Source organism: Canis lupus, chromosome 10 (assembly GCF_011100685.1).
Source record: "Canis lupus familiaris isolate Mischka breed German Shepherd chromosome 10, alternate assembly UU_Cfam_GSD_1.0, whole genome shotgun sequence".
NCBI classification, from domain to species: domain Eukaryota; kingdom Metazoa; phylum Chordata; class Mammalia; order Carnivora; family Canidae; genus Canis; species Canis lupus.
In genome coordinates, this window is record NC_049231.1 from 46,794,258 (window position 1) to 46,811,792 (window position 17,535).

At 54.6% G+C, this 17,535-nt stretch overlaps 1 protein-coding gene and 2 long non-coding RNA genes across 3 annotated transcripts in view; 1 reads left to right on the forward strand and 2 right to left on the reverse strand.

The window, feature by feature from the left end:
* Window positions 1-483: 483 nt before the first annotated feature.
* On the reverse strand, window positions 484-11,321 carry LOC119873664. Its single transcript, XR_005365224.1, has 4 exons — window positions 10,878-11,321; window positions 5,500-5,583; window positions 3,593-3,636; window positions 484-1,030 (listed from the first exon to the last, which is right to left on the reverse strand). It is a non-coding gene; the product is annotated as an uncharacterized LOC119873664 (long non-coding RNA).
* A 280-nt stretch (window positions 11,322-11,601) lies between these two features.
* ZFP36L2 (ZFP36 ring finger protein like 2) lies at window positions 11,602-15,910 on the reverse strand. Its single transcript, XM_038551155.1, has 2 exons — window positions 15,567-15,910; window positions 11,602-15,020 (listed from the first exon to the last, which is right to left on the reverse strand). The coding sequence occupies exons 1-2, from the start codon at window positions 15,615-15,617 to the stop codon at window positions 13,590-13,592; spliced, it is 1,482 nt and encodes a 493-aa protein (XP_038407083.1). The 5' UTR covers window positions 15,618-15,910; the 3' UTR covers window positions 11,602-13,589.
* Window positions 15,441-17,535, forward strand: part of LOC106559410 — a 62,793-nt gene continuing 60,698 nt past the window's right edge. The window contains exon 1 of the long non-coding RNA XR_005365810.1: window positions 15,441-15,712. This is a non-coding gene — a long non-coding RNA (uncharacterized LOC106559410). The remainder of the gene's footprint in view (window positions 15,713-17,535) is intronic.

The window sequence follows — 17,535 nt, forward strand, 5'->3', positions numbered from 1 at the left end:
GGTGGACAACCGCAGGCTGCCCTCTGGGAGCCTGGAGGTGTGGGGAGATGGGGCTGAGCCACAGGAGGGTTAGAGGACAGGACAGGGAGACAGACAAAGACCAGACCCCAGGGGGCAGCCTCTGTGATGCAAACTCCAGAAACTCAGAACAGGCAAACAGGGAGCAAACGGGTGGAATGGGTGGCCTCTGAGGCACGGCGGGATGGGAGGTACTGGGCGCACCATGCTTGGGGGCGACTATTGCTGGCAGGTGTCAGGGTTTCAATGCACAATGCCCTCCAGAGAAACACATGGGCTGCCCGCAACCTAGCTCTGCTGCCCTTCGGGGTCTGTCTGATAGAAATACTCACACAGGGGTCTGGGTATGAGGATATTTGTGCTGGACAGTCCACAGAACCGTACTAGTGTGCAACTTTTTTTTTTTTAAAGATTCCACTCATTTATTCATGAGATAGAGAGAGAGAGAGAGAGAGAGGCAAAGACACAGGCAGAGGGAGAAGCAGGCTCCATCCCTGCAGGGAGCCCGATGTGGGACTCGATCCCGGGACCCCAGGATTATGCCCTGGGCTGAAGGCAGGCGCTAAACCACTGAGCCACCCTGGCGTCCCTACTAGGGCGCAACCTTGGTGGCCATCACTAGGGCCCTCATGCCGTGAGGTACCATGCCACCACCGAAAGAAGGTGCTAGCACCCTGAGTGTGGGGAGTGGGCCGATGGACAGGAGGTCCAGCATGACCTGGTGGTGTGAATTGACACAACATGTGAACATGTGTGTAAATATTTATAGGTGGAGCCTCACAATCAAATCCCTGGAGTCCATCACACAAAGAGGTTCAAAGCAGTCAGCTTCGCCGAGTGGGATTGAGGAGGAAGGTGAGGAGGGACTTTTCTAGACGCCAGAACCTGGTGTCCCCCTTCGGAAGGGCCGGGGCCCCCGTGGGGAAGGAGGGGGAGGGGCAGCATGGCCCCACCATTCACGAGCTGGACGACCTTGAGTGGGTGTCCTTTCCCCGAGCTGCATTTTCCTCATCTGTCAAATGGGAGAGAACAGAGGCGCTCTCAGGCTGCGGTTACCGAGGCCTCTGGGAGCCAGGCTGGAAGGTGCAAGGAGGAACACGAGGACGTTCTCGCTCTGAAGGAACTTCCAGGCCAGGGAGCCCACAGAGCCTGAACCAGCTGGCATAGGACAGTGTGCCCCGTGCTCCTACTGAGGCCTTCTCAGGGGGCACAAGCACCTCGAGCTGGTGGGGATCAGTGGAGGGGCCAGGCCTGAGGTGGAGACTCTGCGGAGGCAGAGAAAGCAGCGGGGACGTTGCAGGTGCGTTCCAGGCAGGGGCATCATCAGCCGTCAGCACTCCAGCACAGGGGAGGGGCAGCCGGTGTCGAGGCAGAGCCTCACGGAGCATGTTTGGAGGCTTGGATCTGAACCGGGGGTGAGGGCGCTCTTCAGGGACTTAGGACAGAAGGGGCACTATTGCCTAAGAGTTTTATTTTATTTTTAAAGATTTATGTATTGTAGAGAAAGAGAGAGGGAAAAAAAAAAAAAAAGAGAGAGGGAGTGGGGGAGGAGCAGAGGGAGAGGGAGAGAACCCCAAGCGGACTCTGCGCTGAGCGTGGAGGCCAATGCGGGGCTCAGTCCCATGACCCTGAGATCATGACCTGAGCCAAAACCGAGAGTCAGATGCTTAACCGACTGAGCCACCCAGGTGGCCCTGCCTGAGCGTTTGAGAAGCTGGCTCTGAATGACAGATGGGTGGCTAGGAGGAGGACCAGCTGAGGGCTCCTGCGTCATCACTGTCCGGGTGAGATGGGGAGCGTGAGCTGCTGAGGCAGTAGAGATGCGCAAGAGGAGGCAGTGCCTGTGCATGGTTAGAAAGCACTTACTAGGGTCAGGCCGCCTGTGAGGGAAGGGGTGGAGGGAACTAGAGAAAGACCCCAGGAGGACACCAGGTTCTGGCATCAGTGGGTGGATGTGGTACCACAGCTGTGCAGACAGGGACGACGAGAGGGGTCCGTGTCCCTGGGGTGTCTGAGAGGAGGCAGGTCCCCGGCTGCCAGGCAGGGTTGTGAGGTGCCACCATGCAGTGAGTGGCTCCTTCATTCCTCCTCCACTGGCACTGGTAGTCTACTGGACAGAGCGGTGGTTTTAGAATTATTTCAGACCCTCTCGGCTCAGGGAGGGAGAGAGAGCCATCAAGGGCATTGTGGGTATGTTCCAGGACTGCCTTTGGAAAAGGCCAACCCTTCAAGGGTTGGATGCTAGCTATTTGTATTTCATAGAACATTCTAGAATAGCCATGCTGTTCAGTGCCTGTGGCTGTGAGCACTTAAAATGTGGCTAGTCGACTGAGGAAGTGAGTGTTACATTTTGTTTGACAGAAATTAAATTTAGGTAGTCACACGTGGCTAGCGCCTGCCAGTTTACACAAGGCAGATCTATTTAGAATTTCTGAGGGAAGGCAGTCACCGCTCTTATCTTAAGGCTTGTGTGGTTGGGGAGTTTGGTAGAGGCAGAATGGTAGCCTTCTTGACACCATGCCTCGCCGCCCCAGATTTGGTGCCTCTTGTTTAGGTGTGAAAAAAAAACCCAAGAGATTCAATAACAAACTGTTACATTGCACTTGTGTATGTGTATATATGTTTGTATGTATTCATCATTCACTTAGAAGTTGCTCCACATGCTGCACTAGTTTCAGGTGTGCAATATAGTGGTCTGACATCTCTGTACGTTACACTGTGCTCACAAGTGTAGTTGTGTCACCGCAAAACACCGTATTCCCTTTTATACTGTGACCTATTCGTTCCCTAACTGGAAGCCTCTACTTCCCACTCCCCTTCACGCACTTTGCCCATCCCCCCACCCCCCTCCCCTATGTCATGTTTTTGCTGTGCCAGCTTCTGTTCTCACTACATGGGTTGACTCACTTAAGCTTCGTGACAGCGCTAGGACATAGGCCCGGTATCTTAGAGATGAGGACATCAAGGCACAGAGAGCGTTAGCAGCTGGCTCACGGTCTCACAGCTGGCAGCAGCCAGCTGCGCTTTGAACCAGGCGGCTCCAGTGGCTGACTACTCCGCTCAGTCTCCACAGTTTCATCTGGGGGACCCTGAACCAGGCCCTCTCCTAGACACTTCACACGTGGCATCATATTTGACCCTCACGGGGGTCTTGTGCAGCAGGAACTGGACCATCATCCCCATTTCACGGATGCGGAGACCGGGGCTCAGAGGTCTGCTCAGGATTACACAGCTAGGGAGTGGCAGTGGGATGGGGTTTGAAGGCAGATCTCTGGGGGCCTCTGCTTGTAGCCCTGGTGTGACCAGCCCCTTGAACGGCAGTGGTGACGCCTGCCTGGAGCCCTCCCATGGCCCAGCCCCGGCCCCTGCAGCAGCTCTGGGCTCATAGGGCTGTGCTCTGTAAGGTCCTGGCCATGTCCACCCAGTGGACCCTCCAAGCCCGCCCTGAGAGGCTGGAGGGACATAACATCCAGAAACCAGCTGCTCCGGAGCCTCTTAGCCCAGAGGGATTTAGGTCTGCTTTGGTGAGAGATGATATTTACATTTTTTACAGCCCTACTGGCACAGGTCATACCTTAGGGAGGACAGTGTCCCGGGTGGTCTCTTTTTCCAGGGCTCCTGTAGAAAGCCAGAAATTAGAAAGTCTCCAGAGTGGCGTCCCCTCCCTGCCCGCCCACCCCCCCCCCCCCGCCCCCAGCCATCTCTAAGCCTTAGTTTTCTCATCTGTGGAATGAAAGGGATATACTAGGTCATGAATTTTTAAACCTTTTTTAGCATTAAAATTTTTTTTCCAGTCTACTCTCTGCACAACTGAAATCATTTAAAAATGTAAATGTGGTGGAGGCGCCAGGCAGGCTCAGTTGGTAGAGCATGTGACTCTTGATTTCAGGGTTGTGAGTTTATGCCCCATGTTTGGTGCAGAGATTATAAATAAATGAACTTTAAAAAGCCGTAAATGTGGTTATCTTACTCCCCAGCTTAAAATCCTTCAGTGGCTTTCCCTGCTCTGGGGACGGTGCCTGCCCTCATGAAGCTTAGAGTCTAAGAAGGAAGGACAATATGTACATAAAGGCATTTAAAAATATGGCAAATGATAACAAATGCTAGGGAAAACATAAAATAGGATGAGAGGGGAGGAATGCTAGATAGAGCTGTTGTTTTAGAAAGGGTGGTCTGGGTGGCCCCCTGAAAAGGTGATGGCAGGAAACTGAAGGAACTGGGTCATATGGAAGAGCATGGAGGGAATAGCAAGTGCAAAGGCTCTGAGTGGGTGCAGCAAGGAGGCCTGTGTGGTTGGTGCAGGACGAGGGAAGGTAGAGTCAAGGTCAGTAAGTAAAAGAGTTGCGGAGGGGGCAGGAGGGGAGGGACAGATAATGAGGACCTTGTAGGCCTTGTTGAGATTTTAAGCTTTTTATTTAAAAAAAATTTTTTTTATTTATTCATGAGACACACACAGAGAGAGGCAGAGACACAGGCAGAGGGAGAAGTAGGCTCCCTGCAGGGAGCCTGACGCAGGACTCGATCCCAGGACCCCGGGATCACAACCTGACCCAAAGGCAGACACTCAACTGTTGAGCCACCCAGGCGCCCCTTAATTGTGTTTTAAACGCACTGATGAGGCAGGATACAGTCGTCCCGGGGTTGGAACCCTGGAAGTCTTTTTGGAAATACGGGTTTATAGGCAGTGTAAGAAAAGGCAGGTTGAGAAGAGTCAGAGAAGTAGCCCCAGGTGATATGAAGGGGCAACAGTTTAAATTCTTTTTTTTTGTTTTGTTTTTTTTTTGTTTTTTTTTAGTTTAGTTATAGACAGGCAGAGACACAGGCAGAGGGAGAAGCAGGCTCCATGCACCGGGAGCCTGACGTGGGATTCGATCCCGGGTCTCCAGGATCGCGCCCTGGGCCAAAGGCAGGCGCCAAACCGCTGCGCCACCCAGGGATCCCCAGTTTAGATTCTTTTGAATTCTCCTCCAGCCTTTCCAGTTTCAGGCGTATGACAACTCCTCTGAGCTCAGTTTCCTCATCTTTGAAACGGGGATAGTTACCAGTACCTCAGTCTTGCATAGACATAAAGGACTATCCTTACCATATGTAAAGCTTTAGCAAAAAATAGAAACTCCATAAATAGTAATTATTAGAATCTTTAAGGCATTCCTACCAGGAGACCTGTAGGCATGAGCTGGGGAGAGGGGAAAGCAGAAGGCGAGGAAGCACCGTGGTAATACAGTGGTCTCCCCTTATTGTAGGGGATGTGTTCCAACACCCCCAGTGGATGCTGAAACTGTGAATAGTACAGAACCCTCCATACACTATGTGTTTTCCCATATACACATATGTATGATAAAGTTTCATGTATGGATTAGGCACAGTAAGAGATGAACAGCAATAACTAATAATCCAATAGAACAATCATAACACTGTACTGTAATAAAAATTACACGAGTGTGGTATCTCTCTCAAAATATCTTCCTGCGCTGTACTCACCCTTGTGATGCTCTGAGGTGATAAAACGCGCCGTGATGAGAGGAAGTGAGGTGAACGACATAGGCAGCGTGACGTAGCATTAGGCTGCAATGAGAAGACAGGAGCGTAGAGATCATTGAAGCAAAAATACAATGTTTGAATAGAGGAATTGGTGGAAAGCAGAAGGCAGGACAGAGATCTTCTGGGGCTGAGTCCACTGCCCTGGCCCCAGACTCTGCCACCTTGCTCCATTCTCCACCCCTTGGCACCATATCCTCCATCCTTTCTGCTCTGGAACCAGGCTCCTTCCAACCACAGGGCCTTTGCACTAGCTCCTTTTACTTGGACACTCTTTCACTGGCACTTTATCTCATTCAGTGTTACTTACCCTCTGCCCTTCTCACATTAGGGCCCTTCCTGGGCCCTAAGTGAGATTAGTTTCCCTGATAGAGGCTCTCTTCCCTCTTGCAGCCTAGATTTCAGCTTGCGAGTATACGTTTTTTAAAAAGAAAGATATTGTTCACATACAATAAAACTCGCCAGATTAAAGTACACAAATGTGCAGATTTTAGTATGTTCACAAGGTTGTGCAACCATCATTATTATCTAATTCCAGAACATCTCCATCAACCCCGAGAGAAACACATCTCTTGGTACTCATTCCCCATTGGTCCCCTAGCTCCTGGTCACCGCCACTCTACTTTCTATCTCTGTGGATCTGCCCGTTCTGGACACTTCGTGTAAGAAGTGTCATATGATACCATATGATAGCTGGCCTTCTGTGTCTGGCTTCTTTCACTTAACATTATGTTCTTCAGGAGCATCCATGTGTCAATACTTCATTCCTTTCTCTGACTCAATACTATTCCATTGTAAGGATAGGCCATATTTTGGTTGATTTATTCATCCGCTGATGGACATTTGGGTTGTTTCCCCTTCTTGGCTATGGTGAACAAGTGTACAAGTTTTCTTACGTGGACATCATGAAGCCTGCATGAGGTCAAGAAAGGGGGAAACTAACATTGATAAAACAGTTCTGGGGGTACCTGGGGGGCTCAGTTGGTTAAGTATCTGCCTTCAGCTCAGGTCATAATCTCTGGGGTCCCAGGATCAAGCCCCATGTCTGGCTTCCTGCTCAGCAGGTACTCTGCTTCTCCCTCTCCCTCTGCCTCTCTCCACCACCTGTTTCTCTCTCTCTCAAATAAATAAATAACAACCTTAAAAAAAAAAAAAACCACCACAATTCTGAAAACCAATGTATCACTTTGGAAAATAGTAAGACAGCTCCTCAAAAGGTAAACACAGAGTTACTGTACGATGCAGCAATTCTACTTCTAGGTAGACAACCCAAACTGACAATGTGTTTGCGCAAAAGCTTATGCACAGATGATTGTAGCAGCATTATTCAACAAGAGCCAAGAAGCTGGAAGAACTCAAATGGCTGTCAACTGAGGAGTGGATAAACCAAATGTGGTGGATCCATATAACATATAATGGAATATTATCCTGCTATATATACAAAGGAGTGAAAGCGGATTCATACTACATCGTGATCGGACCTTGATCGGACAGGGACATCCATTATGGTAGGGGGTGACATCTGTTAGCATTTACCATGGGACGGCTGGAGGGTCCCAGCCAGCAGCCCCAGCACCCCATGCCTTCCCTGTCTGGGCTGGATCTCAGGGCAGGGAGGCGGCGGGCCTGCCAGCGAGTAAGTCTGAATCACACCAGGTGTGGCTCTCGGTGGCAGGAGCCTCTCGCCCTGCAGGAGTCTCTGATTTCTGCTTCAGGACATGCTGCCTTGGGACTCTAGGCATCCTGCTGGTGCCCAGTGAAGTGCTGGCACCCTGGCCTGACTGGACCTGCAGCTTCCTTAGTGGCCAGGCCAGCAGGCAGCCACCAGACAGCACTTCCCTTCCCGGGCAGTGGGCCCCTCCTGGGCTCAGTGGGTAGGCGGGCAAGGGGCAGGTTCCCAATGGCCCCACGGCCACTTCTCAAGAGGTCCCAGGCTCAGAGACAGCCTCGCAAGCAGCCCCTCACCTGTCACCGAGAGGGTAGCACACGGCCCTGGACCTGCATTTCGAAGGGTCCACTTCCCCATAAAACTGGCACAGGGCCCGGCGGAGGGGTCACAGGCCATCTGCCGGCCCAGCCCCACCTCCTGCGGAGGGGTCCCTGGGAATTCTGTGTTTTGTCAAATATTGCTGGGCTGTGGAGTTTTATTTGAAAATAATTTTAATTAGCTGGAAACTAGGAGTCTAATAAATGGAAAACAGAAAACTTTCCAAGGCCACGGCTGGGAAACACTTGCTTTTTTAAAAATTCCGCCTGGCTTCGCAGGCCAGCTAAGCACCCTGACACGAGGGCCCGATTGCCAGAGGAATCCACAAGGAAAACAAAGCTTATTTTTAGAGAAATATTTTAAACTCAGTTTCAGCGAGCTCAGGAGTTTTCTTGTCTGTCGAAAATCCTTAATATCTTTCCTTCTATTTCAGAGCTGCCTCTCACCCCAGAGGTCTCAAGAACTCCTATCCGATGAGAGCTATTTCTGTGCAGATGAAAATAAAGGGGTCCCCTCCCCCTCCAACCAGAGAATTCATTGTTTCTAAATATGTCCCTGCAGTCAGGCTCTGGCGGCCGGTCCTTGGCAGGTGCGCCCAGCAGTCAGGTGGGTCTGGGGTCCCCACAGGCCTGGAGGCCTGCCTGCTGCCCTCCCACTCGGCCCTGGTCTGCCCACCACCCTGCAGGAAACAGATGACAGCCTGGTCACCATTTCCGGGTTTTGAAAGCAGTTTTTCACTTGAAAGAGGCCTGCTAAAAAGGGCTGCTTTTCCTCTGTAGGTGTTAACACCCTCACCTCCACACAGACACATCCAGACCCAAACATAGAGCAACACCCTCGGATCCTTCCTCACACCCCACAGACCCACACACCTACCCACAGCCATAGCTACACAGATGCAGCCACCCACAGCAAAAGGCACAGCCACACATACCTGTACACTTACGCACACACACCCCGACACACACCCACGCAGCAACAGACACACCCAAACCTCGACCCCTACTCACACACAGACCCTGGAACGCACACCTGTACACACACCAACACAACACTCTCATACTCTACGGACATATATACCCCCCCCCCCCCGCCCACATATCGACAGCCCCACATGCCACGACTCCCCTACGACAACAGCACACAGACCCCTGAACACCTGCATACAGAATGATACCCGGGAACATGTGCACACCCGGCTAGACATGCAAGGACACAGATACACATACCCCTCCATAGGGACGCTCCCCCCCCAGACCTCTGTCCACACACACAGACACACCCTTAGGCAGGGAGGGGGCGCAGGGGGGTGGATCCTGGAGGGGCTGTGGGCTTCCTGCTGGGCCCCCTCACCCACCTCCTGCCAGCAGGGCTCCTCCTGGGCAGCCCTGGCCCGGCCCCTCCCTCTTCCTCCCTTCCTCCTGGGCCTGGCCAGCAGCGCGGAACTGGAACTGCCCTGGATGGCCACAGGTCTGCACAACCCCCAGTGCCAACAACAAAACATAAACATGATTAAGTGGGGGAGCAACAATGAGAGTGGCTTTGGTCCTCTTAGGGAAGGGGAGCCTGGCTGTGGCTCAGTCTCCAGGGACTCCTTTGGCTGCCCTGAGTCACCAGCCCAAGGAAAGCTCAGAGACCCAACTTCTGCTTTCAAGACGACTTGGCCAGAGTCACCTCTAGATCTTTGCTCTTGTCACTGCAAGCAAAGCTGGTGTACACCAAGTGGCTGGAGGTGATTCCCTCCAGGTTCAAATGCTCTAGGGTGTCCTCCTCAAACATGTCCAGCCTGAGGGGAGGTCTTCTCAGGACCCCCACCTCCCACAAGCAGATTTTAGTACCCACCATCCGTCCTCTTGCTGGGCCTCCCCACTTGGGTCCTTCCTTCTCTGGGCTCCCCACAAGGCCTGGCCCTTTTATCCAGGTTCCTGAGCAGCCGCAGGGCTCCTAATCTCCCCCCCCACCCAAATCCCAGATCTATTCCCATGGGCAGGTGGGGGGCTTTGGCCTTTCAATTGTTTGTGTGTGTGTGTGTGTGTGTTGTTTTCCCCTTCTATATACTTAGCAATAGATTCAGAGTGAGGGGTGGCAAATATGTCCACATGGGCATTCCTTCTCTGAAATAATCTAGAAAGTGGCACATACTACTCAATGGGCTACTCAAAAAAACAAAACAAAAAAACCCTTCCTTTTCAAACAGCCAATGGCAACGCTACTATTAAGACATTCTCAACACCCTCCCATCCTGGGCTCATTTTCACAATTGGCTGCAAAAGAATTTTATCTCGAGTATAACACAGTCTTGGACCCAGTGAGCTTCAGTTCCGCTCCCTGGCCCGTGACAGGAATCCCAGCTTGTCCTTACTTGCAATTTTTACTTCTAGTCCCCTTGGTTTGCAAGGAGACTTTCCTAAGGGTGATCGAGCAATAGTAGAGAGTTTTGTTTGCTGTTCATTCCAGCCGCTGCAGAAAGACAATGACCTATATACCCTCCATTGATCTGTGGCAAGAGGAAATTTCTGAATGATTCCCCCTCAGCTGGCCATGCTCCACTGGGTCTCAGACACAAAACATCAAATCCTAGCAGTTGGGCTTTCAAACAACCCAATTTTTAAAAATGATGTGGCTTACCCCAACAAGTCTGACATTCCAGCCGATCAAAAGTCCTTGTTTAGAAAAATAAGTTTTGGAATGAGGTGGAAACAAGGCCTTTGAAATGCAGCTTGGCCTAAATAGCAGCGCATTTCAGACTTTTCCTCCCCACTGCACATTCTTTATGGTGAAGAGGCCAGGGAGCCCGCAGGGTCTGGCCGGCCAGGCCCTCCTTGGCTTCAGGCTTCCCCTCCCCCAAGGCGAAGCCCTTCGCCAGGGGCCCAGCATCTGGGAGAACTTTGAAACTGTTCCCCAGCCCCTTTGGCAGCCAAGCACCAAAACGCTCCAGTTAACACCAGCGCAATCATCGCTAACGTGAAACAGCTGCCCGGCCCGGCGGGCTCCAGACCACCCCCCACCCACCCGGCTCAGCTGGGAGACACAGGAGACCCGGCAGAGGGGTACAAGCAGTGGTTGATAGGGCCCAGCTGTTGTAGATAAGAAAACAAACTATTGCTAAATCTTTTACCTACTTTGGAAAAAGTGTCTGAACTGGGGATTGGCGGGGGAGGGGAGGCAGGGAGGATGGAGCAGGGAAAAACATGAATTGATTGATGAACCTGATTTTGAAGTATTAAAAGTTGATTGTAGGAAAAACAAAAACAAAAAAAACAACCCACCATACCAAGGTTTTGTTCAATTGTGTGTGAATCGGCAAATTGGGGCCTTTTTTTTTTTAACTTACTTTTTCTAAGAGGCCTGGGTTGAATTTGCTTTCTGGCCACTTACAGTCGCCCGAAGCAGACACTAATCCTTTTGCATAAATAACGTGTGTGCTCATTCCCAGAGGAAGCTGTCCGCATAAACAAACATTACCCAGATATAAGTTTGACCTGTTTTCGTCTTCCTCCCCGGACAAGGACACAACCAGGCTTCCCAAAGTCCAGGCAAAACCCTGCTTCTCCAGCTTGAGAGGCTGGGTCTAGGCCAATCGGCTCCCCTTCTGCGGCTGAGCCCTCTAGGGGGGGCCCACAGCACCCTCCCTTCTTTCACCACCCTAGCTCTAGCCGGTCCATTCCCTGGGCGTCCCAAAAAAAAAAAAAAAAAAAAAAGGACCTTCAGCTGCCACCGCAGACACGTGATCCACTTGGTGACTCACAGGCGGGCCACACCCCTTCAGGCCTTCAGCCAGGTCCAGCCACCAGCCAGTCAGCCAACACAGGGATGCATCTTATTACCAAGGGGAACAGCTAACTAATGCCCTTGACAGTCCAAATAATTATTTTCCTTCAGCTAAAAGAACTTGCTATAAAATACACAGGGGCAGGCCCTTCCGAACCCCGACTGTGCCAAGCTTCCAAAATCTCACCCCCCACCCCCCAGCCCCTCCAAGGCCTGGGCAATGCCTGACAGTGGTGCCAAGCTAATGCTCAAGGTTTCTGGTTTAAAAAACGAATCTTACAGATTAATACCTTTTTTCCCAAAAATTTTATTGGGGGAAACTACAAAACATTTACAGTACAATGTTTACAGTCACAATTTGTAGTGAACTGATTCCCCAAAATATATTACAACTCAAGTTGACTTATCTTGTTACATTCAAAAACCTACTTCTGTCAAAGTAGTCCAGAGTACATACATACAGAGTGCTCCAACTGTACCTACGTACAAACAAACTAAAGCTACTGCTCATTCATCCGCTGTCCAGGAAAGCATTCCTGCCTTTCTACACACGCAAAAAAAAAAAAAAAAAAAAAAAAAAAGTACAAGTTTTGGAATTTTCTGTAATGAAACAAGGCATATTCATGTACTACATACCATTTTTTTTTTTAGCACTAAGAGGTGGCCTCTTCACTTTAGATCTATATAAAAAAAGTGGTAAATATCTTTTCCTTTTGTGCAGTTGAACCCATCCTACATTCAAATTCTCTCAAGCACTAATAGAAAAATACTTATTTGGTTGAGGAAGATTTAAGGCAAGTTCTGGCCCTTCCAAAGGCACTGTGAGACTAAACCCCCACCCCATTATTGCTACATGTCTTTATACGCAGAGTATGTCACAGTAGAATTGGTGGAATAAACAAAAGACCTTTTTTTTTTTTGCTAATTTAAAAAGTTGGAATGAGAAAAGCATGCCACATTGAAGTCTGATTTGCAAAGTATGTGGTCACTTCTTTAAAGTTGGATGGGCTACAACCATTATACATTCTAAGAAAACTCATAAGATATTCCTCAAACTACTTCCACAGCATCAGGATAGGATTTCTGTAAAGAAATCACGCAATCTTTCAAAATTTACGTAAACAAGGAAAGAAATTAATGAAATAAATATTACATACAATCTCTTAAATTAAGATTTTTTTTTACTCATTTACAATAAAATAACCAAGTGAAGTTACAAAAGGCATATATTACTGTGAAAAGAACATACACTCCACATTTTGCCGATTAATAATGGCAATCATAATTTAACATAATAAAAGAATATATATCTATTGCTTTTCATCATACTTGATAAATACAGTATGAACAAAATTTTCAATGTATACTTTTCACAAGATAATAAATAAGTTAAATAGTTTTTTCATATTGAGTTGTGGTGCAGTGGTGCGAATCAACTCAAAACAGCTAAAAATTCAGCAGTTATTCCCCCCAACGATTACGAACTAAGCTCTGCCCAAGGCTTCCAGAAAGAGCAGACAAAATGGTTCTAAAATTAAACATCCACTAAGTGGTGGCAATGAAACCAGTAACCAGTAGGAAACTTTGGAATGCAGGTGTTTTTTTTTTTCCCAGACAAAAAAACTTGGTGTCAAACAAACAAAAACCTAGGGAGCTGAGGACTACAATCAAGGCATATTCCTGGTAGAATGTTGGATTCCAGAAGCTTAGAGGTTTAGCAAGGTGGTGGCTGGCTGGTTTGTTTACACTGGTCTGAGACAAACGACAATTAGGAACTTCAAGATAAGAGTTCCCACATCTGGACTGTAACTAATGCTTTTCAAGTGAAGATATGGAATGGTGGTTGGTAGCTGCTGGTGCTGGGTTGATTTTATTTTATTTTTTTCCTAAAGTCCCAAACTCCTAGGAGACCTAAAAAAGTTTAAGTGTTTGGTTTTTCTTTTTTTTTTTTTTTGTTCTGTTCGCATCACAACTGCCCTGTTGTGAATATTTTTGTTCATCAATACAAAAGTTCGTTGGCTTTGTTTTGCTCAACAAGAATGAAAACTTCGTAATAATAATAAAAATAATTAAAAAAAAAAAAAAAAAGAGGAAACCGAAAGGGGGAGGGGTGGGGGCCCCTCCCGGCACACAAGTTCGAGTCCAAGTGCTCGGTGCGGCCCCGCAGTCTGCAGGCGGCCGGGGCGCCCTCCAACACCCCCGGGGCGGCCTGGCCTCCCCTCCTCCTCCTCCTCCTCCTCCTCCTCCTCCTCCTCCTCGCTGGCGCCCTCTTGCCTCAGTCGTCGGAGATGGACAGGCGGCTGAAGATGGGCAGGCGGCGGCCGGGGTCGAGGCTGGGGGACTCGGAGCCGCTGAGGCTGCCCGAGCTCAGGGAGCCGCTCAGGTAGCTGTCGCGGTCCGACAGCGAGTCCGGGGGGCTCGGGGGCGCGTCGAACACGGGCGACTCGGACAGGCGGCGCGGCAGCTGGAAGCTGAAGGGCGGCGAGGGCGGCGCGGCGGCGCTGGCGGGGAGGGGCGCGCCGGGCGGCGCGGGCGGCGGCGCGGGCGGCCCCAGGCCCTGCTGCTGCTGCTGGCTGCGGTAGTACGCGGCCGCCACCGTGGCGAAGCTGTGCGTCTGGATGGCGAGCGGCGTGATGAGGCTGCTCAGCTCCGGGCCGAAGGCGAAGGCGTTGTTGGCGCACGAGGCGGACGAGCAGGCCGCGCACGGGGCGCCCGGCGCCAGCAGGTCCTCGGCGCCCCCGCTGCCGTACAGCAGCGCCGCGGCGGCCGCGGCCGAGGGGCAGCACGTCGGGGCGCCCGAGGGCGTGGAGGCCGACGAGCAGGACGAGGCGGACGAGGAGCAGGACGAGGCCGAGGAGCAGGAGGGCGGCGGCGGCGGCGTGCGCGACGTGGGGCTGTCGAGCAGCAGCGGCGACTCGAGGCCGCCCGGGGGCTGGTGGTGGCCCGACGGGAAGCCCGAGAAGCTGAGGCTGTGATGGAGCTTGGGCCGCGGCTCGCGGGGGAAGCCCAGGTGCAGCGCGTCCCGCGCGCTGAAGGCGCGCAGGTCCCCGGAGGCGCCCCCCGACGGCGCGGGCCGCCGCTCGTCCGCGTTGTGGATGAAGTGGCAGCGCGGCCCGTAGGGGCAGAAGCCGATGGTGTGGAAGGTGCGGCACAGCTCCGTCTTGTACTTGGGGTGCCGGGTGAGGCTGCGCAGCTCGTGGAAGCCGTGCGCGAACTGGCACTTCTCGCCGTACTTGCACGTGCCGCTCTCCTCGAAGGGCCGGCACAGCTCAGTCTTGTAGCGGGTCGAGTTGATCTGGGAGCCGCCGCCGCCGCCGCCGCCGCCCCCCTTCTGCTGCTGCTGCTGCTGCAGGTGCAAGAGGTGCTGGCTGCGCTCGCCGTTCTCGCTGAACGAGCGGTCCCGAAACTTGTTCTCCTTGTTGAGCAGGGCGGTGCCGCCGCCCCCCGACGGCTCCTTGAGGGTGCCGTAGGAGGCCGGGCCGCCCGCCGCCCCGCCGCCGCAGCTGCCGCCGTTAGCCGCGCCCGGGAACTTGGGCGAGCAGCTGCCGGCGCTGGGCGCGGGGTGGGCGAGCGCGTGCAGGTTGCTGGCCGAGTGCCGTCGGAGAAAGCCCGGCGTGAAGCCCGAGCTCGGGGCGGCGGCCACGGGCGTCCCCACCGCCTTCTTGTCCAGCATGTTCAGGTTGAGGTTGGCCAGGGATTTCTCCGTCTGCCAAAAGGAGGGGGGCGAGGACGGGATGAAATATGGACAGGGAGGGGAGAGTCGGGGCGAGCCGCGGAGGAACTTCAGGACTCCGGAGTCTTCTTCCTTTCTGCAGGGCTTTCGACTCGGCCCCCACCCTCCACCCGTACACGCGCAAAGGTAAGACAAAAAAAAAAAAAAAAAAAAAAAAAAGCCAAGTTCGCGCGGGGAGGGGCCGACTCCCACCCCGAGCCACGCTCGGTTTCGACCTGGGATCCTCAGCCCGCGGGCCGCCGGCCTGGGCGGCGCAGAGCCCGTCCGGGAAGCCCCGGGCAGCGTGGCCGCGGTCGGCGCCGGAGGAGGCCAGCGGCGGCGGCGGCGGCGGCGGCGGCTCGCTCTGCCCTTCCTCCGCGTCCTCCCCCGCCCACACGGCACGAGCACACGCTGCAGCGGCCTCCGGCAACTCCTCCCGGCCCCAAAGTCAAGGCGGGGAGGGCTGCCCCGAAGCCGAGCGCAGAGGCACCGTCCGAACGCCCGCCCGCCCTCCTCCCGCCTCCGTGCGCCCTCGCGTACCTTGCACAAGAAGTCGATATCGTAGAAGGCGGACAGAAGTGTGGTCGACATGTTTCTGGATCCCGTAATGGTCGGAGCTGCGGGCGGGGAGGTCCGGAGGAGCCCTCGGGGCGGCGCGGCCGGGCTCGAGCCACGACGAATAACGGGTGAGGGGCGGGGGAGGGACCGAAAGTTTGCCGGGGGACGCGACGGCAGGGACGGGGGAGCGGCGCGGACCGTTCTCGGGGCTGCCCGGGAGTGCGGGGTGGGGGGAAAGGAGAGAGAAGCAGGGAGCGCTCCTCCGCGCCCCGGGGTGCCCGGCCCGCCCCCCCCCCGCGCGGAGCCGACGACAGCTCGCGGACTGCTGGAACTCCGCGGCCCGCGAGCGCGCGCCCTATATAGAGCCCGGGAGCGCGGCAGCGGCGGGGCGGGCGTGCCGGGGGAGGGGACAGAACGCTGACCCCGCCGGGGTCTCCAGGCAACGCCGCCCGCCGGCTCGCGGACGTCAAGCGCCTCCGTGGCCTCCCATTGGCCGCCGCCAATTTTTTTTTCCTGGGGGGGAGGGGGCGGGAGGCCTCGGGGCGGGGCGGGCTGCCGGGGCGCCCGCGGCGGCGTGGAGAGCTCGTCCCTGATGGGTGCTGCTGGGTGGCGGCGGGAAGATAAGGGCCCCCTCCGCCGGGGCCGCGCTGTTGGAAATCCCCTGCACGTTTAACGTGGCCGCGGTTCTGCAGCCCTGGACGTGTCTGTCCCCGCCCGATCCTGCTAGGCAAAATTGCGGAGCTTTTATCTCCCACTCTGGGTTTTTATACCGGGCGCGGGAATTGCAAAATGCAAGAATATTGCAACCGTCCGCGCGGCCCGGCTGGCTTGCAAAGGGTGCTCCGGTCGGGGGGCGGGGGCCCAGGGCGTGCGTCCGGTGGGTGGCGGCTCCATCCCGAGTGCACGTGGAGGCGCGGTGGGGGTGGGGGTGGGGGCGGGGGCGGGAGCGGCCACGCGGGCGGCCGCCGCGGCAGTCTCGCCCGGAGGAGCCTGGGCCCGATTCTCCGCCCCCTCCCCGCCCAGGCTGCAGTAAACAGGGCTTCAGCGCCGAGGCCTGCCGGGCCGGGCCGAGTGTCTGAGGACAAGGCGCTGGCTTTGCTAATCACATCACAAGACCTTGAGCCTGGGCCAAAGGCGCGGAGTGGCGCGGAGCGTCCCGGGCGGGGGAGCCGGCTGGGAGGCCGGGAGGGCCGGCGGGAGGGCAGCGCAGGCCTGGAGGCGACTTCCCGCCACCGCGTCCTGCCGCCCCTCGGCCCGGCCTTCCGCAGCCCTCCAGGAGTCGGGGCGCAGCTAGCGGCTGGCTGGGGCGCGCCCTCTACGCCCCTTCCCTCCCCGGCCGCTGGGGGCGCCGCGCCCTGCGTTAGCTCGCGGTGGGCCGCGGCCGGGGGCTGGGGCGGGCGGGGCTGGGCACCGAGGACGCTCACGCGGGTTCGCCCGCCGGTTCCACACCCTAAAAAGCCTGGGAAATGCCTTGGCCACGGGGCTCCCCCCGGGGATGGGGCGGACCCCCCCCCCCCCAGCGCCCAGTTAGGCTAAAGCGGCTGACGCCCCGGTTCGGGCAGATCTGGGGGCAGGTCCAGGACACCTCACTCTGCGTGGAAACCCAGGCTGCCAAGGAAAAGCGGAGCGGGCCCAGGATCTCGCACACCTGGCGGCCTAGGCTGCGCTCGGGCCTGCTGGAAGGCCCCGGTCCCTCTAGGGAAGGAAGCAACCCACGCCCCTTCCAAAGTTGATCTTTCTCGCTGTTTCCTCGTGGTTGTTTCCCTTCGTGAACCTGGAAGGGGACGCGCCGGGCCTGTCACTCCTGGAACTGACTCCTCAGAGTTCCGTTGGCTGCTGTAACTCCCCACACCGCCACCCACAGAGCTAGAGTCCACACAGGGCTGCAAGGACTTTAGGATCAGAAACAGGGCTGGAGTTCAGGCCCTGCCCCTTCCAGGCCATGTGATCC